At 45.3% G+C, this 27,498-nt stretch overlaps 1 protein-coding gene across 3 annotated transcripts in view; it reads right to left on the reverse strand.

The window, feature by feature from the left end:
- Positions 1-27,498, reverse strand: part of CACNA2D3 (calcium voltage-gated channel auxiliary subunit alpha2delta 3) — an 834,102-nt gene that overhangs the window by 659,683 nt on the left and 146,921 nt on the right. For all 3 annotated transcript variants that reach the window (XM_087866960.1, XM_087866961.1, XM_087866959.1), the window contains exon 3: positions 5,869-5,985. In XM_087866960.1, the coding sequence (XP_087723086.1) occupies positions 5,869-5,985 (117 nt within the window). The remainder of the gene's footprint in view (positions 1-5,868; positions 5,986-27,498) is intronic.

Below are 27,498 nucleotides of genomic sequence, written 5' to 3' on the forward strand. Positions count from 1 at the left end.
TCGTGACATCCCCCGGCTGTGCTGGAATCTGTCGTAAAAGTATTTGCCTAGAATCAGAGCTGCCCACAGTTACACATAATGACTTCCTACAGATTCTTCTCCAGCCACAGGCTTGTCTGTGCCCGTTCAGAGCTCCCTGGGGCCTCGGATGATCCTTCCAGCTGTGTAATGGTGTGTGCGACTCCCAATGCAGGCTTGGGTTTTAAAGACAAAGGAAACGCTGGGGCAGCCTGTCTGTATAACAGCACCACGAGGGCATGTCTTTTGGCTTCTCACTCCCCTCAAATCATCAGCAGCTCAGGAGGAAGGGGAGCTGGATCAAATGTGCTTCCCATCAATATTTCAGATGAGCTCTAACTAGACTAGTGACACAGCTGAGCATTTCCAGGTGTCACTTAGGAACGCCCCCCCCCCAGGGGTCCACTGCTGGCAGAGGGCTGATAGGTATCATTTCCTCCACGTTCAGCATGTGGACTGTCTTCCCGGAAATGTTAATGAACTAAAAAGCAAACTGATTCCATTTCTTGTCCATTCGTGGGGACTTCAAACTTGATAAATTGTTCAGCAACATCAACTGAGGGCTTGGTAAGCATGAATATTTTCCAACATAGAAGGTGGGAGAGAATGCTTTGGGCACGATTATCCTGTACACGAGCAAGTAGCAGCATCCCTGCATCAAACCCAATCAGGCTCTTAAGTTAAAATAACCTACACATCAAGCCTGTGAGTGGGTTTGAAAAAAATTATTTAAACCACCAATGGTGTTAAAAAGTGCTAGAAAATATTAGTTAAGACATGCAACCATAATGATGGCACCATTATGCTAATGGCAATTATGGAAGCTAAGGTTATTTGTAATTTGCTAAGCTGGAAAAAAAAAAAGTTACATATAGTCCATTACCAACGAGATGACAGAGGTTATGTAATGGGCAGGCCACTTTGGGTTTCACATTTACTCCAGACATCTGACAGGGAGAAAATAGGACTTTCTGTGATAGGATAATTGCATAGTGAAGAGTAATTCAAACAGGGTACGAGCATGATAAAATCACTCTGATTCAACTAATCACTGGGAAAAGTGATGGGGGAAAATGATGAAATCAAGCCAGAAGAGACAGAGAAAAGATCAACATTGTTTCACAGCCAGGAGATGACAGGCATGTGAAGGGCTGCATCACTAGTCCTGCTCGGTTTCCCCACAGTGATGGGCTAACGGCACCTACCTTCACAGACCAGAGGAGTTAGAGTTACTTTCTAAATTGCAACTGCGTCTCATAAATATTTTATAGACATCCATGGGAATTTTAACCAAGTGTTGTTTGTCAGCCAGTTCTCTCTCAGGTATGTTCCTGAGTCCTCCCACCCACCTACCATCGATGAGCCCTTGGCACTGAATCGGTGATGGGCAGGGAGGCACTCGGACCTCCGACCTGACTCAGCTCGCTGGGATGGAGGCTGGGAAACACGATTTCTGGTGCATCAAAACGATGGTGCAAATTCTAAACTCTGTTCTGTTCCTGGGCCATTTGAGAAAGGGGTCGCTGCTCAGCGGGTGGCATGGGAAGGAACAGGAAAGGTCCCTGTTACGCTGTGGTTCATTCTAGGGCCGGGCAGCAAATAATGACTCCACTGCAAACCCACAGGCAAATTTTCATTTGAGAGGTTCGCTCTTCAAATCTCACCAATCCCAGAGGCAAAGAGCCACCTTTCCTAGTTCAGGTCTCATTATCATATGAAACAGTCACACCCACTGCTCTTGGCATGCACAGAAAGCAAGATCCAGGGGGTCTCTCTGAGGCCACCTCCTCTCATTCCCAATGCCCCCAGGCTCATGACTGTGGCCGATGGTGCTGCGTGACCCACAACAGGACCAGGCCCATCTCAATGGCAAAACTGACTCCAAACCAAACCCCAGCTTGACATACAAGCCCTCTTTCCCGTTTAAAGATTGGGAGCAGGGAGTGCCACATATCATTGGACCACTTAACCCAGATTTTATGGCATCAACTGTGTTTCCAAAGGGCCTCATCCATCTACTTTAAAATACACAGTTCATGGGGCGCCTGGGTGGCTCAGTCGTTAAGCGTCTGCCTTTGACTCAGGGTGTGATCCCAGGGTCCTGGGATCAAGCCCCGCATCAGGCTCCTCCACTGGGAGTCTGCTTCTTTCTCTCCCACTCCCCCTGCTTGCGTTCCCTCTCTCACTGACTGTCTCTCTGTCAAATGCATAAATAAAATCTTTTAAAAAATAAATAAATAACATAAAATAAAATACACAGTTCAGAGAAACCTGGATGCCTTTAGTCTGGGTACATTTCAATCCAAATAAAGTACCTTTTTTTTCCCCTTAAAGGAACCACACCAACCGTATCAGTCTTTTTTTTTTTTAACATCATGAATTTAAAACAAAAGGTTTCAAAATTAAGGTCTCTCCTGTCATCAAGCTTGAAGCTTTTTAAAGCTTCAAGACTCTCATGTTACAAAATACTTACAAACTGAAAGTTCCCTTCACCAGCAATGTAACAGCAAACACTTTCTGAAAGCTTACCATTCGCTAGTCACTATGCAAAACCCTTTGCACAGATACACCCAGAGGCACGGCAATCCTACCATGTGGGGTGCAAAAGGAACTCCCCTGAGCCTGCCCACATGACCTGGGGTAGCAACCCCACCCTGCCAAGCCTGCATGCTCATCTCTAAGCCAGTGATACAGGAACTCATCTCCCTCCCAGGGTGGATGCCAGGGTGAAATGAGATGACAGATATAAACTGCTTAGCACAGGGCCTGGTGCATCCAGACTCGCTAAGCACAAGCACAGATGAGTAAGTCTGCTACTCCTCCTAGCATCTCCACAGAGCTAAGTGAGGAAAAGAGGTCCATTGATTCCTTAGTTCTTCTCACCAACCTTTCAGCTGCCACATGGGCCCCCTGCGTCTGAGTGCCAAGTCCAGGCTCTGGAGCTGGCTGGACCTCTGTGCCACGCTGCTATGCTGCACAGCCCGCCCTCCCCCGAGTGTCAGGCCCCAGGGCTTCCTTGTCTGTCAATTGCAGAGGCAGAACCTAAGGAGATTTATGTCCTTTTCTGCTCTAAAATTCGTGATTCACAAAGAAATCCAAGCTGAAACAAAAATAGCCTTTCCTTCCCTCAAATGGACAACATTACTAGTGTTTAAAACAAAATAAAACATGTTAATTTTTTGCAAGGATTCAGGCAAATGAGCACTCACAAGCCACTGCTCCTGGAGTAACTGGGAACGGGCACAATCTTACCTGGACAGAAATGTCCTCACATGCAGAAAGAGCTCTGAAGGTGAGGTCCGCGTCTCTGAACCGGCTTCTGGGCACAGGGATTACCCTGCAGGATGCTGAGGGCACGCAGGTGATAAAGAATGTGGACTTGGGTCCCTGTATGCCTGGAGCCCGTAGCTCACTCCCCAGGTGACCCTGGAGAAGCAACTTCTGCCTCTCTCGCCTTTTTTGGAAAAGTGGGATAGTGTAACACCTCCCTCTGGGAGCTGTTCTAAGGACAAGCGAGTGCACATAAAATCCTTAGAGGAACACCAAACAGTGGTGCTGAGTCATTTGATCTATTATTAACACACAATAAGATTCACTGCAGCATTATTTATATCAAGCCTTGCAAACAACTTAAATATCCAGATTTGGAGGAACAGTCAAATCATTCATGACACACCCATAGACTGGAATGTGATGCAGCCATTTAAGAAAATCAGGCACAAGAGTGATGCCAAGAGCAGCTCACACCACCACGGTGTAGAGAAGTGAAAAAAAGCTGGACACAAAAGCAAACAGGCAATACAACTGCAAATTTGAAAAAGAAAAACATAGAAGTACATGCATAGAAATGCAAATTTAAAAAACTGGAAGGAAACACAAGAACACAAGCCTGACTTTCAAGTGATTTTTTTTTCTCTGTTTGATACTTTTCAGTATATTCCTGAAGTTCCACCAAAGGGGTGTTCATTTTATAAATAGAAAATAGTAATTATGGTGGGCTTTTTGGGGGGGTGCTGTTGCATTTTAATTTCAAGTTCTGAGAGTTCGATATGAATGGCTACCATGTCTCTAAAGAATATCACTTGCTTTGGGGCCCCTGAGTGGCACAGTCAGTTAAGCACCTGACTCTTGGTTTCGGCTCAGGTCATGATCTCGGGGTCCTGATCTCAGGATCCTGGATTCGAGCCTTGCATGGGGCTTTGCCCTCAGCGGGGAGTCTGCTTGAGATTCTCTCTCCCTCTCCCTCTGCCCTTTCCACTCATGCTCCCTCTCTCGCTAAAAAATAAATGATTCCTTTAAAAAAAAAAAAAAAAGAATAGCACTTGCTTCAAGGTAGAGACATAGGGACACAGGGATCACCATGAAGCTCCCAGGGCTGGCTGTCAGAGCAGTATTTCTTTTTTTTTTTTTTTTTTTTAAGGTTTTTTTTTTATTTATTTATTTGACAGAGATAGAGACAGCCAGCGAGAGAGGGAACACAAGCAGGGGGAGTGGGAAAGGAAGAAGCAAGCTCATAGCAGAGGAGCCTGATGTGGGGCTCGATCCCAGAACACCGGGATCATGCCCTGAGCCGAAGGCAGACGCCCAACCGCTGTGCCACCCAGGCGCCCCAGAGCAGTATTTCTATAGGAAATAAAAGTTTGTGGCTTTTTTTTTCTTCTAAGACACTTCAGAGTTCCCACCAAAAGGTCTCAACTTACTTGATTAATAATCACAGCAGCAGTATGAAGCTGCCATTCACTGAGCCCTGCTTACGTGCCGGGGTCTGTACTAAGTAGCTCAAAATCATAACTTTGTTTGATCTTCACATGGCCTGTTTTTGCCATTTACAGATGAGGAAACTGAGGCTCACAGGGCAGTTTTACTGAAGGTCAAAGCTCAGTAAGTGAGCAAAGCAGGCACTGAAAACCCAGGCCGAATTCACTCTTACCTACTCAACTACAACCCTCCTCTCCTGAATCAAAATAGCACAAAGATGTTTTAGAGACAAGCAAATGTGTGGAATTGTTGGGCCCAAAGCAGGAATAACATGTGGAAATTTTGTTGGGCCAATTAATTGTGAGAGAAGCTAAAGCAGGAAGTGGTCATTTATGGCAAGGTGATAATTATTAAAACCAAAAGGTAAGCAAACCATGGGCTAGAAATAAAAAGCTCTTCAGACTGCAGTTCTTTCCCATACCTTGTGCCAATGTGGCACAAGTTTGGGATGTTACAACATTCACATGTTCTTTTTTTTTTTTTTCAACATTCACATGTTCTAAAGCGAGAACGTAAGATGCACTGTTTAGTGGGCAAGAAGGAACAGAGTTGGAAGCCATCTTGGAAATCCAAAATGATACATTTGCATTTATCCTGCTGACAATATGAAATTTCAGGGAGCTCTTACTGGTCAAGACATTCATTATAATTATAATAATATTCCAATAGAGGTAAGGAGAACCTCCAACTTCATCTGGACTCATTCACTCCATTGAATTTTCAACTCCACATTTTGGCAAACATGGCTTAAATTTTTTATAGTTGCTTAGTTGAACCACAATGTACTTTTGAATGACTTTTGGCAACAAGTGAACATATCACACAGTCATAAGCCATCCCCCGAGGCTGTACACTTGGTAGCACTTCCACGGAAGGCACAAAATTATAAGACCAAAATTGGCACCTGCACCCTCTCCAGAAAGGGCAATCGCGCCCCTACTAACTGGTCTTGCTGGTTAAGTAAAGAAAATAAAGTGTTTACAGAACAGCTGAGTCAACTGTGATCTTGGAGAGCTGGAGTCACCAGTGTCAGTCCCCCGAAGGTGCCTCTGTGTCTTTGGGCAGCATAGAGCAGAAACCAGAGGCACTTACCCGCATGGCTTCAGACTTTTTGTGAAACATCTCTTCCATGTTCTTTGCCAGCTTTTTCACCAGTTGGAGGCCATCAATTTCTTCTATGGCAACGTCTTTCTCATACTCTTTGTATTTCTGTAAGAAGGGAAGGCAACAAGAAAGGCATAAAACACCATACCCATGACGTCAGAGCACATCTACTTACAAGGACTAAATAGGACTGCCTCTTGGATTTGAAGATATTGGACTGTATCTCAAAATTATTAAACCAGCTAAGGAGAAATGTGAAAATTGGCTCTGGCTCTCTTAGGAACTTAACGAGCACCCAGGAAAGGAAAAAAAAAAAAAAAAAAAAACCTTAAAGCAATCAAGCACTTTATCATCCATCCTCTTCAGTGCTCGAAATCAACACTCTAACACTTCCAACTTGACCACACTCAGCCGTTCTTTTGGAGGACTTTCCCAGATTCATGAGCTGTCCAACAGCCAACGCCACTAGACACTGACTATTCCAAATGCGTCATTAAATAAAAATGAAGAAATTTAACTCGTGTGTGTGTGTGTGTGTGTTTTCTTGAACATCACTAACTTAACTTTTTCACGGCCAAAGACTGGAGACAGGGAAAAATAGTTTCAAGGCTATGACTGTAATGTATAATTATAGCAGGAGTAGGCAATCTATAATCCTTGGGTCAAATCCAATCCATCACCTATTTTTATAAATAAAGTTTTATTGGCACAAAACCAGACCCATTTGTTTTTATATTCAATCAAGTTTAGTAGTCACAATAGAGACCAGATCACCCACAAAAACTAAAATATTTACTCTTTTTTATAGAAAAAGTTTGCCAACTCCTAAACTGGAATGGGAATTGAAGAAAGTCACATGGCAGAGCATCTCATAAACATTTTATAGTGAGAGAGTCCTTGCTATGGATTTTAGCATTTCAATTCAATCCACTAATGTTCATTGAGGACCTCCTACGTACCCTCAAGAACTCACGGAAAAGAGAATGTAAGAGTAAGTACAAAAGCCATAAAAACAAATACTTTATATATCTCATAATGAGTTCATCTGTTCATAAGAGACTGATTTGCTCAAATTCTCAAAGATAATTTTTCATTTAAAACCTATCACACCCTAGTGACAGATAATCTATTTCACCAGCAGTTCTCAAAATGGCCAAGAACCCTGAGGGTTCCCTGAGACCCTTTCAGGGGCCCATCAAGTCCTCCTTTTCCCCAATAGCATATCTATATGAAGCCAGAATTTCTTCATAGATTTCAAAAAATCACAACAGACTGAACACAGAAGCAGATATGAGGATTCACCTGTCTTCTCTTTAACCATTAAAAAGATTTGCAAAAGAAAAAAAAAAGTGCCACTCCTCTTTTTTTTTTGTCTGTTTTGGAGAACACAGTTATTTTTCATAAAATACCTATTTATGATAACATATGTTTTTCCGCTTGAATTAATTTTTAAATGTCTCGGTTTTAATTTCTAATATGGCAAATATCAATAGATGGGACCCACATGAGCAGAAGCTCTTAGGGATCCTCAGTATTTTATAAGAGTGTAAAGGGGTCCTGAGACCCAAAACTTTGGTTTCACTAAAGACTTAATTTTGTTCCCGTTGCAAAAAAAATATTGTTTATTAGTAAATACCTCCCAAATGGAGTTTGAAATACTTTTTTTTTTTAAGATTTTATTTATTTGACAGAGAGAGAGACAGCCAGCAAGAGAGGGAACACAAGCAGGGGAAGTGGGAAAGGAAGAAGCAGCCTCCCAGTGGAGTAGGGAGCCCGATGCAGGGCTCGATCCCAGCACCCTGGGATCACGCCCTGAGCCGAAGGCAGACGCTTAACAACTGAGCCACCCAGGCGCCCCGAGTTTGAAATACTTCCAATGTCAACAGAAATCCCTTACATCATTGTAGGTAATAAAAGGCTGGGGAACTAAAGCTATTGGGGGTTTTATATTTACCTTTGTTAGGAGAACCAGAACCACTTACTGACCCCTCGCCCCAGCCTCCTACTTAGGAAAAACAAGGGCTCCACATCCTATCTTGGCTCTAAAGACCTTGAGAGTCATTTTTAAAGTGGAAAATGTAATGGCTTTTTAATGGAAATATAATTTTTACAAAAATGTGTATTTTCTCCCATTTCCCCTTCTTTACTTTAAAGGATGTAAACTGAGAGGAGGCTGTTTTTCCTTGCCCAAAGGAAGGGTGTATGTGGGTGTGTGTGGGTGTGTGCACGCATGCACGTGTGTGTGACACAAAGCACTTCCCTTCCTAGCTCAGATTTCCAAGTCTGTTGAGGCAATAATATTAGGTGTCTTGAAAAGAGAAGAGTAGAGTTTGAGGACGGGGGAATGACCCTATGGAAATGAACATAAGAGACTAAAATGAAATCCCTACAGTCTGAGGGCATCTGACTAGAGTTCTCAGAGTTCAGCATTAGATACTGACAGAGACAAAGAGAGAAAGACAGGAAGGGACCCCCAGACTCGGCATCAGGGCCTCTGACTGAAACGTCAGCCCTAAGGGCTTGGTATTTCTGAGAATTAAGGTGAGCCTAAGGAAAAATACAAAATGCTATTCTAGACTGCTTGAGTCCAGACCAAGATAGACATCTGCTACGTTGTTTGTGAGATGCTCTGAGCTGCTCCACATTGTCCTGTAATGGACTACGGGTTGTGAGTGACACTCTTCTCCTTGCTCCCCGAAAACATCCATATAAATCCGAAGTGTTTGCCTTGAGAATCTCTCTCTTACATCTCACCCGGAGAACAATTTCTCCTTCTAGGTCTCCTCTCCTCCTCGACAAGGCTGTACTCATTCTCTAAGACAATGAGGCTATACCCTTTCTTTGAGCTCCAGGACACTCTGTGCTCATCTTTCCTGGCCATGTGGCTTGTGTGCCCTGGGGGGCAAGGACAGGTCCTTGTGCTCACCCACCAGCCCACAGCAGACACTCACAGGACTTCTCTGAACGAAGCTTGTTGCAAAACAATTTCGATGTTACAGTATAAGGAGGAGGCAAGCATGGATACAGCTACATTGCTCTGGGTTCTCTAATGGTGACCTCTCTACCCCTGGAGAGGTTGACTGGATTGACCCGCGATGTGGGGCTCCAGTGAGACCAACCGTGGCTCAAGCTAACAGCGTCCTCTGGTGTATGAATAAAACTTCGAGGACAATCACTGGAAATGTTCCCTAAGTTCAAATGCAAGCCAATGCCTTTGGAGCCAAAAATCCTGGGGGTTCTCTGCTGCTGCCAGATGTGTTCCAAAAGCCAGCAGCTGAGGCCAGCCTATACCCAAAGCTGATTCGCTACCGAAACTATGAAGTTCAAGAAGTGAGTAAAACAAAACAAAGTTGCCAGTCTAATATTTACAGAGTCAATATAATAAATCTCTGTCTTAAGTAATTCTATAACAAAAGGTGATCTAGAGGCGTAAGATAAAGAAAAATAAAATGCATTTCACAATTAGCCTTTACCTGAATCTTCTGGTTTTTAGATAGGGCCCCATTATTCTGGTCATATTCGTTCTGGCATGTGTTTTTCTCCCCAAGAGATCTCTAGAAAGGAATCCATTTATTTAACTACAACCATCCCCCCCAAGTTTTCAGTGAGATCATCCTGCATCCTCTCTTCCTCTGACTCTGCTCTGGGAAAAGGAGCCAGTGACTTTATGGAGGGCTAGTCTCCCAGGCCTCCTTGTGCCTGGTGACCTAACTAACCAATCTCAGTCCAAAGCCCCTTGCCAAGCTAAGGACTCCAGATCTGGGACAAACGTAACCATTCACTGGTTCTATCCCTCTGACAGCCTAAGTCCCCTCCCCTCAGGATACGTGACGATGGGTCTTCCTTGCCAATGAGCCAAGCCTGTACTACTTTCTCCCCACCCTAGGGAAGTTATCCCATAAGCAAAAAGACATCCTGCTTCTCAAGATGTGTTAACGCCTATTGGAATTGGGTCAAACAGCTTAATGCCTTACTCTTACCAGGAAATGTTACACTTTGCTGGAATCAAAGGATTTTGAAGAACAGAGAGAGTAACACAGTGATAGCCATTAGCCAACTGCAAGCCTTTGGTGTCTTGGGATGGGCATATACATCCAAAACCTTTAAAAATGTGCCAACTGTACAAAACCAACAATTTCACCTCCAGCACCCAGATAAAGGAAGCTACAACGGTACAAGAGAATTCCACAAAGCCGTCCCAAATTGTGTGAAAGAATGTAGCAAACGTGCACACACAGTATGTTCCGATATGTTACAGATAGTAATCGGTAACTTTTTGTTTTAAATTACTAATCTGCCGTATACACCCATACACACGAACACCCTGCTAGAAGGATATATGCCAAACGTTCACAGCTGGCTGTACGATCACCAAGGATTTTTCCTCTTTCTTTTCTTGCTTACCTGTATTTCCTAATTTTTACAATGAACATACTATTTTGGAAATTAGAAAATATAAAAGTTGCAGTTATGTGAGAACAGCGTATGGGCACCTAGTAAACAGATTTCTTTAGGGAAATGTGGTCCCAATTAGAATCTGTGTAATTAAGCAGCATGTCTTCATTAGCGGAGCCTAAGAAAGTCAGTAAAATGAGTCCTCCGTGTATCACGGGCTCAGCACGGTGCCGGAAGCTTTTCGCATATTAATTTGTGTAATCCTCACAGCCACCCCGAGAGGTAGGTATTATCCCCAAATTGCAGATGGGGAACTGAGGCCCAGAGAGGCGTTAGTTGGTAGGTGGAAGTCAAATGGTCAGAATGAGTTTTAAACCTATTAAGGTCTAACTTCTAATCGCTAGGTCTTTTGAACTTGGGGGTAGGGGGTAAAGGACCAACAGTCCAAATATTTGCAAACTTGTTTCAGAGGGGCCATTTCACTGCCTTAATGGACCCCTGTCTCCTTGCTCTTGTCGCCAACGGTGGCTTGGACTCGCCAAGAGAGTCAAATACCAAAAACCAGAGACATGACCTGTTCGAGGAGGGCTGCAGCTGTTCACATAGTCAGAGCACACCGGACATCACAGCAGGGGACTCTGTCCCTCCGAGGGCCACTGAGGGCATGAGCCTGGAGCCTGGCCTCAGAGGAGCAGACAGAGCTCTTGAGAATAAAAATATCTGGAGAGAGAAGAGCAAGCCCACCCTGAAAGGAGTTCCTGGAGCCTTAATTATAAATTACTCCCTGGCTGTGTCTGGGCTACAAAACGTCTTTTGTTCTCCAAGGGACCAAGAAAGACCTGGAGGCAAATCACCCCACACTCCTTTTCCTCCAGGTTTTGCCTCCCCACACAGCTGTGTAGGCAGTGACACTTTATTTCCTATAGCTTCAAGGACTGCTCTAGCAATTATATCTGCTTCATAACAAAAGCAGCAGCCCTTCAACCAGGAAAAGGAGTTAGGACAGTATCAGCAGGTCCCTGTAAACACACAAAGGAAGGCAGAGGAAAAGACAAACATAGGAGAGATACCATGCCACCTCATTAAGGAGTCAGGCCAGGCCGGATTTGAATCCTGTCTCTGCAACATGTCACTTCTATTCTGTGTCTCCGCTATGCCAGACATGGTACTAGGCACAAGCACAATGATGGGGAGAGCAGAGTGGAAGAAAGCTGGCAGTCTATTGGTCAGGAGTGTTCTGATGAGTAAAAAGGCTAAGATGATACATCAGGGTAAGTACCCTGATGGGGTGGTCAAGGCAGTGACTCCCTGCTTGCTGGACCCTTGATGGATGACAAGGCTGGGAAGGTGGGAGACAAAACAGGTGGGAAGCATGCCAGGCAGAGGGAAAAGCAGGGACAGAGGTCCAGGGACAAGACGCTGTCTGGGGCTCGAGGAAATACCCCCTGTTTCACTTCACTGGTGCATGGATGGCCAAGGTGGGGACTCTGCTGAGAGTTGAGGCCAAAGAAGTAAGCAGGGCCAGGCCATCAAGGGAGTGGGCTAGGATTAAGATTTTGGACCTTACCCTGATTTGGGTAAGTGGGTGGGGTGTGGAGATGGGTGGGTTATGGAGACAGGCCATAGCCAGAGCCAGGGAAAGGTTCAAGGGTGGGAGGGACTCAGGAATCCCATGTGCACTTTTAAAAAACCTCAGTGTGCAGAAAGGGTAGGAGGGAAATAAAACTGGACAGAGAAAAGGAGCTGAGGGACCCAAGTGGTCAGGAGACAGCACAGTGGAGAGGCCACAAGACTCAGAGGAGTGGGAGGTGGACTCCCTGGAAGACATCAAGAGGGCTGACGGCTGGATGCAGCAGCAGTCTGGGCTGGCTGGCTGGCCATGTCATTTAAAGGAAATCGCTGAGCCTCCCGGGCCTCGATGTCCTAAGTCAGAGCATCAGGGGTCATGAGGCCCCTCTTCCAGGGCCTGGGGCGTGGGGGTGGGGGAGGACATCTGTGGAAGCCCCCAGTGCAGTGCCTGCACATAAGGCCCACTCCAAATCCTCACAGCACCTCTGCTATGGAGGATTCCAGTGAGTGCCGTATTGTCACACTAACGCCTTCCAGAACTGAAGCTCTTCGTGTAAGCGACAAACTGCAACAGGTTGGCTGATGATACCGATACTCTTCCTGTGGCCACCCCCAGCCTCTGGGCCGCCCCCTGGGCTCCAGGCAGTAGCCAGATTGAGCCCTGAGCGACACAGCCCAGACTCAAGTGGAGGCAGAGTGCAGCCCTTCCCAAGAACACCTCTCTGCATTCATAACACAGAAGGAGGGCAAGCCTGGGACTTTTTATTCCCTCTGTCACAAGAGAACATCTGAAGCCTCCATTCCTTCTGTTAGCAGAATCAGCATTTGGCAAGAAATCTTGTGATGAGCCAAGAACATTTATCATTTGAGAAGGGAGACACAGAAATGCATTATTTCTGCAGCATCCATTTTGCCAGATCATTTCACACAAACACCAGGAAGAGGAAAGCACTACCTCACTGTCAGAACACTTAATGTTGTTCATACATTTGGGTCATTTTTTTCCTACGTGATGACTGAGTATCTAGAAGTGAGTCACCTGGAACAGACCCCAAAGAGCGGGGCTTGGGTCAGGAGACTTCTGAATGGTCACAGTTAATTGGGATAAAAGCCAAACACAGGAGAGAGGTTCTGAGTAGAAGAGCCAAGTGCCCCCTGAACCAAGTGCCCCCTGCTGGAGACGGACGCAGGGGTGACCCTTAGCCAAAGAGCTGGTGCAGCTGAACACGGTCTCGTGGCCAAATTTTCTCAGCAAAACCTGAAATTACATCTCTAGATTCAGCATCATTAAACCACTAGATGAAGACGGACAGAAGGTCCAGGGGAGGAGATGGCAAAGCAGGGACCTGCCCATCCCCAAGTGAGAATCTGGGGAGCTTGCCTCAAAGCCCATGACTTGAGAGAAATGGTGAGAACTAGTCCTGCTTCTCTATCCCTCCCCGAAGCCTCCAGCACTTCCCTTGAAATCCCCGGACCCAGATCCCCCAATAAACCCTGTCCCTGGGAAACCCTGGAGACAGGCCAAGCCCAGCGCCCTGAAAGGTGGCTTGTTCGCAGAAGAGCTGAAGATATTTCCCGTTCCTACTTTAAGGTTCAATTTTCAATCTTATTCTCATTCCTTCAAGCTCTCAAAGAGCCACAGTACAGAAGCTGAATTCATTACACCGATCATTTAAATAAGGATCACACCAACACACACCAAAAAAGGAACCTAAGCTGAACTCACTGCTATTTTCATTCATTCAACAAATAGTTAGAAACAGCCTACCAAGTGCCAGGGCGGGTGGGGGGAATAAGGGACTACTGACAAATGCATATATTCCCTCGGGGTATGAGAAAGCCAATTTTTGGTCCATTTCATTAAAAATAAGTAATAAGCAAGCTGGAACAGAGCTGCCTGGACCGTCTCAATCTAAACTTGAGCCCTGATATCCCACCTCACCATTCTGTGCCAGTCTCCTTCTGAGGCCACACCTGCGTGCAGTGCGGGCGGGTCACGTCTGCCGTACGTGGGAGGGCATTGTGTGCCTTCTACTGAGTGCCTAACAGGCTATAAAGCACAGACATATATTTCTCCTTGAGTAGGGAGGAATGAGGACCAGGAGTTATGGGCAAACCCACAGTCCTATAAACAATGAAAACGTGGCCAGGAATAGGAAGGACACCACAGTCACCAGGGAGGTAAAAGGCTCCAGGGAAAGATATAAAACAATGAATTTGCTAAGTGTCATAGAAAAGGGGATGAATCGTACAGCATGTGTAACTCCCTGCCTCCTGGGAGATGAAGTCTGTGAAGTGTGCTATTAATGTCCTGAGACGGCCATGAACCAGCACAAGGTGGCTGATAAACAGAGGCAGGACATCTGTGACCCAAGCTTGAGGGACAGTGGAAATAAGGGCAGGTTGGGGAGAAGGGGAAGAAAGGGAGACATATATCAATTAAGCCATATTTTAGACATATATCAATTCATCAGATATCCCTCCAACGGGGAGAAAGGGATACAATCCCTGCTCTGTCTCCTCTGTCTTATTCCTAGCAACGGTGGCTGACCTGATGGGATGGGTGGGAAAGAATCTGCATGGATTTTGCTGGAATACTATTGATTTGGAGCCTGGTGGCAGCATCCTGCTTGGCTTAAAATCACTGGCTGGGGTTCAAGATGCAGGAAGATCAACAACATGCAGCCCACTTGCTAGGCAATCTGGCATTGTGCTAAGACCAGGGACTTCTCAGCCAGGTACACGAAGTTCAAGCGTCACCACTCAGTAGCTATGTGACGAGCTGCTCAGCCTACATCAGCCTCCTTTCCTTCATCAGCACACGGGATGACACCAGACCTCCTAGTGTGCTTAGGACGATCAAAGAGGGTCAAGGGTATAAAGTACCCAGCAGAATGCTGGACACGGGATAATGCGCTCCAAAAATGGTGCTGGTGTTGGTAGAGGTGGTAATAAATTCTGATATTTGTTCTACGACTTCTGAGAATGGTCATTCTCTTGCCTCAACAACAAGAAGATACTCTGAACCAAAGTTCACAGTCTAACCGATGAGCTAGACTTGAATGCTACTCTGGGCAGTGGTATTTTTCAGATACATTCCCAAGGCACTGAGGGGTCTTCAACAGTAACTCTTTGGGGAATGGCCCCCTGCTGGCAGGTACCGGACGCTAGAAGTCTCTGTTTACATAGTGGAAATGACAGTTTTTTGATATGGCACTGAAGGTGTGGCAATAAAAACTAATCATCTACAATTTTTGGATTCTCTCCTTATAGGCAGTGTCATTTTCTTATTATGACATAAATGTACTTAGTATTCCTCTCGACTCAATTATTGCATACAGAAGTGTCACTTCAAAATACAACACTCCAAAGCAATTATGTTTCCAAGTAAATATATTTCCAAATCCTTTAAGCTGATGTTAGGAACGCTTCTTCTTAACCATAACAACGAACCTAACTGAATGCATGGCACTCTAGGTCACAGAAGAATATTTTTCTGTTTGAAAATGAAAAGTGCCATTTTGTACAAATAATTCTGTTTCACACAGGTAATTCCAATCGAGTGTCTCCAAGGTCCAAACACCACCCACGATTAATGCGGTGCTCTTCCAGATCTAGTTGGGGGGGGGGGGAATCTTTAGAGAATGCAAGTTTTTCTCCGTCAAAGCCATCAGAACAAGACACAATTTGCAGGAGAGACCCTCCTGAGCAAGGACAGAAGGAGGGAAGACAGGGCACTATATGACAACCCAAAGAACAAACAGAGGGCAGCCAGGGAGCAGCTGGGCTCCAACCTCTGCAGGGCTGTGGCTCGTGGAGAGCACGTGCAGGATCTGGACGATCACCTGTAAGCAGTTCTTGCTCTGTGGGGAGAAAAGCATGGATATGGACCATCACTGAAGGCAGCAGAGTTTGCTCAGCATTTTACTAAGAACTTCCAGCTGGGGGATGGAGGTCGTGGTCTGGTCTAAATGGCTTCTCCGGGTGCCCTCTGGTCCTCACCTCAAAGGAGCACTGCCACAAGAATTACCAGGGTCCCCTGGCCCTCGTGTCCCTGGCGTCCTTGTTCCCAGTTCACTATCTGGAGTGCCCTCCTAAATCACCAGGTTCTGGGGACGCTATTCTTCAGAGGAGCTGGCTCTGCAATGGGTGGTCTCTGACAGATTTCTAGCACTTTTGGACTGTCAGGTCCTGAATTAAAAGATGGATATCTCTCCTCTCCCTGTTTTACTGTCTATACTCCTTTTTTTTTTAACCTTGATAAGTCTCATAAGCTTTTACTGTTCAACACAGTCAACTGGACCAGTGCTACTGATAAATTTAGCTCTGTGGAGGTAAAACTGAGTGTGAATGCTGCATTCAATTCCTGTTGTATATGAGGGGAGGTCAGTCAGAGGCAAGCTACTAAACCAGCTGTTGATACAACCATCCTTGCCCTAGCATGGTGGCATAGCATACTGCTCTAAAACAGGGAAATTCATCTGCCTACTCGATAAACTCAGATGATCTCGATGCTTCTAAAAAGAAAAAAAAATCCAATTCCTGGGTATTTTCTGGATTACTGCATGGGATATGAGGCTCTGAAATGCACATTTTTATGCTGTACATACATCCTCACAACACTAAAAGCCAAAATAATGACTACAGGTCCACGTGTGTTAGAGAGGAACAATTACATTGTAGCATTTGCAAGTGTGCTTAATATACGCCAGCAAATTTAAATACAGCCAAACTGCAAATAATAAGACATTACTTTATAAAACCTGGACTACTTGAAATAGGTTCTTTTCCCCAGCCTACTCTTTTCGAACACATTTTTCTGATGTTCCGATTTAAAATAATTCATCCTTCCTTCTCCCTAAGGGTCCGAGGGAATAGCAACAATGACAATAATAATAATTTATTTTAATAATAACAACCAGCACTATTGAGCACTTAACTTTGGGTCAGATAGATACTGTTTTCTCCCATTTTACAGGTTAGGAACTGAAGCACAGAGAGATTAGCCAAGTTACCAAGGTTATACTACCAGTAAGTGGTTGTATTCATTATGGGGACAGTAGCTACTATAATAAAAATATCCCCAAATCTCAGTGGTTTGACACAATAGACATTTATTCCTCACTGATGTAACCACCCCATCCTTATCTGCAGCCTTCCATTTAGCGATTCAGGGACGAGGATCCTCCCATCGTGTGTCTGTTCTCTCCCCTCAGGCCTTGGAGTCTTCTGCATTCAGCCAGCAGATGGGGGAGAGGGTGAGAAGAGGCACCTGCTTCCTCACTCCTCAGCCTGGAAGCAACATGCAGCGGCTCTACTCATATTCCACTGGCACTTACTAGCCACATGGCCCAACCCAACGTACCAGAGCTGGGAAAACAGAACCGGTGGCTGAGGAGCCATATCCAGGCTCCAAGGCAACACCGTGGAAACGGATGCTTCAATCATCCGGGATCTGCGAGCTGTCTGTGCTGCTGTCACAGAGCCAGGATTCGAACCCAGGCAGCATGGCCTTGGAGTCTATACTCTCAACCACCACACTTCCATTTAAAAGCTTGATAAACTGTAGGTAGATGAAACCTTTGACTAAAACTTGGCTGGGAACCATCTGCAAGATGGATAATTTAAAGCTGGCACAATCAAGTCACAATCTACAGAAAGGATAATATGATCCAATCACTTGCATGTGTAATTACGGTCAGGCTCAGATGTTAAAGGCCAAGATATTGCAACACAGAAAGGAACACATTATAAACAATTCTAAGACCTTCTGCCCGATTTCCTTAATCCCAGCTCAAATAAAACTGCTATTTGAGTAACATCAGTGACCTTCTCTAGCATACGATATTAGTTGCCCAGGCGCCACAAAAGTTAATTGGCTTAACTAAAGTCTCTTTAATTCTACATCCAAGATGTCCTGGAAATCGAAGGCAATCAATGAATGAGTCTGCAAGATCCGTAACAAGCTTAGAGCTAATACTATTTGCAGCTGCTCAAGTGGTTTCTGTACTTACAGAGCCAGAAGCTGGAATGAGGGTTAGGACCCTGCCTCTGAATGAACCTTTAACTCCATCCACTCCAAACTGAACCTACAGGCCCGGGTGTATGGGGCAGCTGGGCCCTAGCTTTTCGCTGGGAAATGTGGAGAACGATGGTGCGATCATGCCCAGGAGTTATGAACCCGCCCTCCTCCTGCTGAAAGGAAGAGCTGAAAACCCAGTCTCCCTTGTGCAGAGGTTGGGGAGGTTCTGTTCCCCACTGCTGACATCAGAGGCTGAGAGAAAACGGTCCACGGCATCAGCATCCTGCCTGCGAACATCCCCCTGCCTCACGTCTGTCCACAGGAGCTGCAGGAGTTTGCAGCACGACACCCCATTTTGTCCACCATAACCAGTGCCAAAACAAGAGGGCATTACAGCAGAGCCGCCTCGATGCTGAGATGCAAAACAGAAGCAGAGCCTTCTAGGAGGTCGGCTGTCCCTCACTTCAGAGCCCAGTGAGTTTCTGACATACGTCACCAAGCCCAGCACAGAGCGCTTCTCCCCAGTATCTTTAAGCTCCCACTGTCAGACCCCGACAGGAACTTAGAAACAATCCGCTTCCGAAGCCACTAACTCAAATGCTTCCAGTGGCTAGACAGGTCGTACCAGGTGACGGAATGAAGCCAGGCCGGAGCCTTTGGCAAAGAGCGGAGCTTCGGTCCCATCCTTGAGCGGCGGATACTTTTCCGCTGCTGCGGATCTTTGTGGGGTGACGGGCACCCTGTGCGTAGCCAACCTTCCATTTGTTGAGAGGTGCCAGCAATCTATGTTTTCATGGGAAATCTGCCGCTGAGTCTGTTTCTTTGAACACTCTGGGACCCAGATTCAGACTGTGTCTAAACATCTTCCTCATACAGCTTCACGTGAGGAGACCGAGGCCGAATAACAGGGGCTCCCGTCCCCCACCGGCGGAGACGTGCTGGAGGGTGTGGACGGTTTCCTGGTATCCGCCACTAACTCCTGAAGCAGGCACTGCTGTGGTCTTTACTGTCACACGAGTGGGAGGCGCCGAGAGGGCAGCTGCCAGCCCAGGCCAAAAAGGGACAGATGTCCACCTCCTGTCTTCCCAGTGTCCCAGCCAGTGGGGACAGAGCCAGTCCTCCTCACCATTTGGGTCACCTGGGGGTTAGAACCTGAGGCTGGCTTCCCAGAGAGACCCCCTCTTTTGCCAGAAGCACTGGATTCCTCAGGCATCCGGGGTTGCTAGGCATGGAAATAAGGCCCTGAAACTGAGGAATCTAGACAGGCGGAGAGAAGCCCACACATGACTCCCGAAATAGGGTTTTTTTCTGTGGTGGTTTGAAGAATCCTAGAGTCTTAGGGAATGTTAACTAAGGCTTCTGTTTCTCTCTCTCTCTCTCCCTCTCTCACACACACACACACCCTCCTTCTCTCTCTCTCCCACATACACACACAAAATCACTATGCTACCAATATTTTTTCTCCTAAGATGTATTTAGGAAACTATAAGGAAATTAAACAATACATCCACCTTATTCTTATCATCATGCTATGATGTGCCTTCAAGATAGGGATTTGGGGTGGTTTGGTAGAATGGCTACTCTGGCATCTGGGGAATCCCACTGACCCCTTCTCAGAATGATACTTTTTTTTAAAGATTTTTATGTATTATTTATTTTAGAGAGACAGAGCGGGGGGGAGGAAGGGGCAGAGGAAGAGGGAGAAGCAGGCTTCCCATGGAGCAGGGAGCCCGATGTGGGACTCGATCCCAGAACCCCAGGATCATGACCTGAGCCGAAGGCAGACACTTAACTGACTGAGTCACCCAGGTGTCCCCAGAATGATACTTTTAAATGAAAAAAAGAAAACACACAGGAAAGAAACCAATTACACTGAAATTCAGTTTTCAAAATATTTACGACATGAATTTGCGATGCGGTAATGTCGGTGTCTCTTCACAGGTGCGTGGATGACAACATCTAGAGGGAGTCTGTAGCCGCCATAGCCACGGTACCAAGGACTGAGTGCCAACAGCAAGGAGCTATCTGCATCGACGACAGTACGATATGAAGATATCTGCGATTTCTGTCACTGACAAAGTCACAGGCACCACTGTGGCTTGTTACCTACATTTCTAAGATAAAGTCATCCATTTCAGTGAGAGGTTAGTGAGAATAAAAGATGTCTCTTGTTCCCACCTAAGTTCAGAGCCCCCTGCGCTTTCCAAGGCATACGTTTAGCACCCCTACACACTCCCCAAGAACAGCAAGGGGTTCCAGAAAAAGTCAGTCGATGTATGAACAGTGACAGGGCATCTGCCTGTTTGCTCTCTGTCATATGGACCGTCTGGTCATCAGCACACACTCACAACCCAATGTAAGATTTTTCTATTAACCTTACACATCAAAATTGTGGCCATTTCCTGCAATAATGAATTCTCCCAGATGGCTCTGCTGTCTATGTAAGTGAAGATTACAGTTTATGAGCTTCTCTGGGTGCTCTGTCAATAAATGATGATTTCTCAAATGGATCAGGGAAGGGTAAACACTAAACTGGAAATAGTATTTATCTCAGGCCATGGTGTTAGAGCAGAATTGATGGGCACAATCCATTTTCTTTCCTATATACTACTGGGTTATTAGAATTCTTCACAAAGACCATACATTCATGTATTATTTGTGTGATTAAAAATATATAAGGTGTCAAGTTCAAAGAAATTTAGTAATCCCTGACATAAAAGTATAATAAATGCCTCATAACATGCAAAGAGAAATAGGACTAACTCAGAAGGCTACACTCCAGACATGAATTAAACAACCCGCTGAACAAACCCAGCCTTTCTCCACAACGACTAGATGCCCGTGTGAAAAAAATATTTCACCCACTGTCTGTTATCATAGAAATCTGCTCACAAAATAATGTTAAGTGAAGTGCATTATGTTGATAACTAAAGCCATGTCAAAACCCAAAGCAAAAGACAGTGGGCGGGCCCAAAACAAAATTCTTAGACCATGGCTGGGGTATGGTGGCAGGATTTGGGTTCAATTTTTCCAATTTTCTAAATTTTCAAATAGGAAGAAGCAAAGTCTAAGATGGTGAAAAATAAAAAGGCAAGAGTGGATTCAAGTCCACAGAGGCTGGCTCCAGAGCCCAAGTTCTGACCTCCCCCAATCACTCTCCTAAGGTAAAATGAGACCTTTTCTTATTATAAAAGCGAAATGTTCTCACTGTAGGAAGAACTATCAGAAGGTACATACAAGCAAATAGAAAACAAAACAAAACAAACAAACAAAAAACCCCTTAATCCCACTTCCCCAAAATACCACGGTTTACCCTGTGGTTTATATTCTCACATATTTTTTTAATGTAAAATTGTAATTTTTTCTTTCTAATCAAAGAGAGACCATTCTAGAGATGACAATAAGCTATATTTTCTAATTATTCCTCCAGGAAGCTCAAGTACAAAATAGTTCATCCTTTGAACCACCAAACTAAAGAAGGGGCGTGTTCAAGGGTCTGACAACCCCAGGATTACACTGGGACCCTTGGGGTGGATGTGGTCAAAATAATCAAATACAGGCCTCTCACAAAAAAGGACAGGTACACTTAGAGCAGCGGTTCTCAACTGGAGGCCTTTTGTCCCCCAGGAACATCTAGTAGTGTCTGGAGACATTTTGGGTTTTCACAACCGAAAGGAGGTTGGAGGAGGAAGCTGCTACTGGTATCCAGTGGGTACAGACTAGCTATGCTGCTAAACACCCTTACAAAGCACAGGACAGTCCCCACAACAAAGAATTATCCAGACAAATATGTCCACATGCAAATGTTGCTGAAACCTGGGATAGAGAATTGTTTTCAATACTGAATGCACAGAACACAAATCCTAATGGCCATCAAACCCAATCTCCCTCCAAAAGCTGAACTTCCATCCAATACATCCGGACAAGGGGCCCCTGGAGTCTTCCAAGAAGCCTCCTGCAGCCTCACTGCTGGGCAGTGCTAAGCAACAGAAAACATACTCAACTTGAAGTCTCTCTGCCCCTCTGTCCTGCTGCCCTTAGAACCCAGTTGTGCCAACTGGTCATACAAACCAAGTCTCATCCTGCCTTGACATATGCTAAGAGAGACAGGGACAGGCATAGGGGTAAGACCATGGAATGCCTGGACGAGAATCCCAACTCCACCACTTCCTCCCCACTTCCTCTCCATGGGCACTGGGAGACGATGTCCCAGCTATTCCCTGCTTCAGTCTCTTCATCTGAAAAATGGGGGTTAATAACAACAATGACCTCATGGGGTGGTTATGACCATGACAGGGGTTTCGTTATAGATAGTGTTTAAAGCAGTGCTTGGCACCATCTGCTGCCTGTGTCACCTGTTCTTTCAGGGTAAATACACTCCCCATGATACCTCAGGGAACTATGGACTCTAGACTCCCCTCGCCACCCTGTTTGTCCCTGTTCCTCCTCAAACTTGCAGCCTGCATCTTCCGACTGTACCCCTCGGGTCTGGTCTGACCGCTGCAGGGCCCAGTGCAGCACTGCCTTCTCTGCTCTACCCCATCAGCACCTTCACGGCACCTGGGGCAGCACCAGCTCTGGGGCAGCCGCTGGCCTCACCAATTGTTATGGCCCCGTGTGGGCACAGGGCAGACCCCCCAGGAAACAGATGAGCTCCTTGGAACCTCCAGAGACAGGTAAGCTATCAGGACAAGGCTTCGTGGAGGGAATTGCCCTTACACAGGCTCTTAGGATGAGGACCATGAATGGTGGAAAAAAGACCAAGAGCGCCTGGATTCCTGGAGTAGAGAACCTGACATCACTGATGAGGTTGACAGCAGACTTTTCACCGCAAGCCAACCACCCACTCAATCATGCTAGCAGCTAACAATGGCTGAGCATGTCCTCTGAGCTAGGCCTCCTGAGGGTTCAGGAGCCAAGACCCTGGGTGTGGACATTCCCACGTGAAACTTCAGAAGGGCCACCCAACTGCACAGACTCAGTAACACACTGTGTAGCACAATGGCATATATGTGAACACACTCTGCCATGAAAACCAGGGTTTTGAAGAAGGCCCCCAATGAGAGATTTCATACAGGTAGTTCTTTAGTAGAATAAGGAATTCTGAATCAATTTCTTCACAGGAAACAAGCCAACAAAGCAGCATCCATTTAGAAAATCAAGTACCATTAGAAGAAAAACAACTCTTTCAATCAGATCGTGACACTGTCAGGAAAGACTATTGAACAAAGTCAACTACTGACTGTCTTATATATTTAGGAAATACTATGTGCCAGATACTGGGCTGGATGGTGGAACTCCTCTAAAAAGCAGAGGCAATATCCTCTCCCTCCCTCACAGAGCTGAGAGTCTCCTGGGGAGATATTAATCAGATAAATCAGATAAACACCCTAAGCTAGGCGGACCATGAACAAAGACAGCACTGGGAATGAACGAGCTCACTCACAGTAACAGAAGGCAGGAGGCAAAGGAGGGGAGAGTAGGAGAGGGATCCCGGGACCAAGCCCAAGCAAATGCCTCTGCGTACAGCTGGATGAGGAGGAAGACGAGCAAATGGATGAAGGAGGAATGGACAGGCAAGATAGGATGAGGTCATGGAGATCAGCCACAAAAGGCCACCCATCCTGATACCCACTGGTACGTGGACATAGTTTCCTCATAGCGCATCAGACTCTGTGAAAGCCAGTTTCATGTTAAGCATTTGCCATTATTAGAAGGTCCTGGTGGGTGGGAAAATACGTATGAGGATGAAGAGTGCACGCTCAGCTGGAACTATGCTCTTGGCGAACAGCCCGGAAAAACTAAACTCAAAATCGAGAGTTAGAAGATCCACCATGTGCTGTGTCCATTCTGTACTCGAGGCCCTTCAGAATTCTCTCCATGGAAGTGTAGTAATGTTCTGAGAAACACATTCTGCTGAAAACACCGCCTTCCCCATAGTGGAGAGACATAGTGGAGAATCCTCTCCACAAGCAAAAGTTGTTTTTAAAACAGACTCCTAGAACCATGCCAGCCACTTCCCTATCTCCATCCCTTCGCTCTCGCATAGAGTTTAACTTTCCGGGGGCCGTTCATCAATTTCACTGCAGCTGGGAGATGCTGGAACTGTTCTCGCCAGAGAAATTACACGGCTAGAAGCCTTGACTGAAAGATTTCACCAGTGAGAGGAGAATGTGCTGTTCAAGGACACGGGTTTGGTATAAAACCGACTAGAACACGAAGGGCTTTCGGGAAACCTGAGCTTGTGCAGTCAGACCCGATGTTAACTTGGACGTAATAGATCAGGAATCCAAACAGTGACAAAGGGAGACAAGGACCGCTGAAGCTGTGTGCGCATTTGTTCCACAGGCTTCTGCGGTTCAATTTTAGGAAAGTATGTTCTCCTCTTCCCTTAAATTACATATTCTGTAATGTACGTCAGATCTACAAAAGGAATCTTAAACAATGGTCAGGTGGGAGACATATGTCTACTTGAGTCATATGACTCATCTTTTCCAAACGTGGTTTGATCCAAGGGATACAGTTCCACGGGAATCACTCTTCTCTTCCCTTCGCCCCGAAACCCGGAATGTGTGGGTCTGTGTGTGTGCCCGTCTGCATACATTTGCACGCTGTGTTTCGAGGGGTAAAGAGGGATACATTTTGGCAACAAAGAACACTAGAACAAGTAAAGGAAATTAGGAGTAGCTCAATTGGTACAATCCAAGTTTTGTCTGAAAATCCGTAGCTAATATATGCAGTATCTTTACAATTTTAATACAACGGTCTCCCCTTACCCACAGGGGATGCCTAAAACCAAACCACAGATAGTACCAAACTCTACATCTACTATATACTATGTTTTTTTTCCTGTACATACCTACCTATGATAAACTTCAACGTATAAGGCACAGTAAGAAATTAACAAAATAGAACAATTATAATAACATACTGTAGCAAAAGTTACGTGAGTGTGGTCTCTCTCAAAATATCATCTTGGGCTGCACTCGCCCTTCCTGCGATGCTGTGAGATGATAAAATGCCTACGTGATGAGATGTGCTGAGGTGAATGACGCAGGCATTGTGACGTGGTGTTAGGCTACTACTGACCTTCTGATGAAATGTCAGAAGGAGGAGCATCTGCTCCCGAACTGTGGTTGACCGTGGGTAACTGAAACCACAGAAAGCGAAGCTGTGTATAAGGAGGGGGCTACTATAATATGCAGTGATTCCTATAAAAAATATTATATCTGTATAATATCAATATCGACTACTAGATCTGTAATTATAATCTGTATATTTTTAAAATTCGTCCTCTTTTCCCTTTTCCTATCTCTGAACATAAACAATTACAACTTACTTTAAAAAGACCAATTCACCCAATGGACCATCAAAAATAAGAATTGGTAACAATAACAGGATTGGTAACACTGGTACCCTGTAAGCAGCATAGTCAAAAGCCAAATATGCAATCAGAGATGCATTTCTTCCATTAACAGAGCGAGGGGGAAAGAAGCATGAATAAAGAATAACGGTAGGGGATTGGAATGAAGTCAGGGGCTGGTGCACACAGTCACTTTTGTCTTCTAACAACCTCCAAACAACCTCCACCCCCTCTCTGTCTGCAGCTCAGCCTATATCCTGCAGGCGAAGAAGCTATAGATCATCAGAAAATCAATAATCCTTCGTGAATTAATGAGTCAAGCAATCCAACCCAACATGCTGTGCAAGGGTCAGAGACGGGAAGGCACGCAAGGGCCATTTCAGAGAACGGGCCACGGGGCAGACATCGCCGGTGGCATCTTTTCTATCAAGTCCATCACCTGGCGACAGGGCATCACATCCTATAAAACCTCCATCAGGTAAACTGCCATGTTCTGCTGTCAACAGGCAAGATGGGTCTCGGGACGCTCCTCTGAAACCCACAGAAATGCTTTCATGGAATTCAGGTGAAGTGCAGGGAGAAATAAACAAAAATCTAACACAAAGGCCTTAGTGAAAGAACTTCCTCTGTTAAAAATATGATTTAAGTGTTTGGCTCCAAATTATTCTCAGTAAGTTTTAAACTAACTCCTTTGATTAAAGGGAAGATCCTCTAAACTACTAAAGGAGGGGGAAAAAATGTATCTGAAACAGACAGAGACGAATACTGAAAGAGAGTCCAGCCTCCTTTTTATAAGATCTACACCACTCCGTGCTCAGCAGCCATAAGATCTTCATTGTGGGGAAAGCTTCCCAGGGTAAAAACCGGCAACAAAAAACACTTACAGGTTTCAATTACCAAATATTTATCTTCCAAATAAATCTTGTGTCTTCTAACCCTTACAAAAAAATCGATTTGTTAATTCACTTCTGTTTCATTGTATAATGTCTCCTTTGTTAATCCTCTTTCCCTGGGGGACTCTTTTCAAATCTTGTCACTTATCCTTTACTGAAAAAGTTCTTTTCTGAATTCAAGGTGAATTGTACTTAATAAACGAGCTCTGAATTTATCTGCCTTTTCTTGCATTCGTTTTGCATTCTGTGGCCTCTCTCCTTAATTGAATGCTTTTTGAGCTGTTTCATTGTCTTGTTATCACCACGCTTCCTTTAACCCACTCATCTTTTATTAAAAATGGTGGTGGGCTACATACGGTTAACCAGAAAAAGGAAAGCAAAAGGGGAAAACGGAAACATCAACCAAAAACAAGAAGTGAAAATGAGCTCTGAAAACATGATGTACACGTTAGTTGAAGACGCACTCATTGTAAGGTACTTACTTGAGCAAACACTCTCCTTGCAAATGGAATGAATGGTGGGTAGCTCTCCATGGCCCTGGACCAGGAGTGCCAGTGCATGACCCTGGCCCCCCCCCCTCTACTTTTATTGTTTCAGACAGACTATAAAGCACTGACTTAAAAAAAAAAAAAAAAAAAAAAGGAAACCACCTATCTGAAGGTCAAGAAGCATGAATTTCATGATTCTCATTACAAACCAAGCTTTCCCAACAAACCAGTGAAGTATCCAAAGCTACATGTCACAAATGAAGACTCAGAGATTTGCAGAGTCTACTAATTGGCCTAAGTCTCTTCCCACAAGTGGCAGAGTCTGGATCCAGACCCAGATGAAGGACTCCGAAGCCCACCCATACTCTTTCCTTCTTATTCCCAGGGAATCAAAGCACTTCTGCATTGTTCAAAAACCATTTCCCATGACCCAGACATATGCCCTGTGTGAGTGCTAAAAAGGATCAAGGGAATGATAAATACCAAATTGAGAGAAGTATTGTCAATTCACATGAACTTGCCATCACTGGCATAGTACATCCATTTCTTTCTTTCAGATGCCCCTCCCTCCTCCATTTGCCCTCATCCCACTCTCTCCCACCCAACTCCTACTCCTCAGTCAACACCCTAACCAAGGGTCACCACCTGTAGCAAGTCCCCTCGTCCCCCAGGACCAGACTTTAGTCTCCCTCACTGGTATTTACACTTTGACTTACTGGTCCATCTTCCCAATGAAAGCAAGGTATCACAGCACTTGACACATTTTAATATGCACGTGAACCTCCCACAGGTTTGGTTACAATGGGGGTTCTGATTCAGATCAAGGGAGGGGCTGGAGAGTCTGCATTTCTAACAAGTCCCCAGGCTATGCTAATGTTGGGGTCCATG

Source organism: Ursus americanus, chromosome 14 (assembly GCF_024610735.1).
Source record: "Ursus americanus isolate L20-20 chromosome 14, mUrsAme1.1.p, whole genome shotgun sequence".
In the NCBI taxonomy this organism is placed as follows: domain Eukaryota; kingdom Metazoa; phylum Chordata; class Mammalia; order Carnivora; family Ursidae; genus Ursus; species Ursus americanus.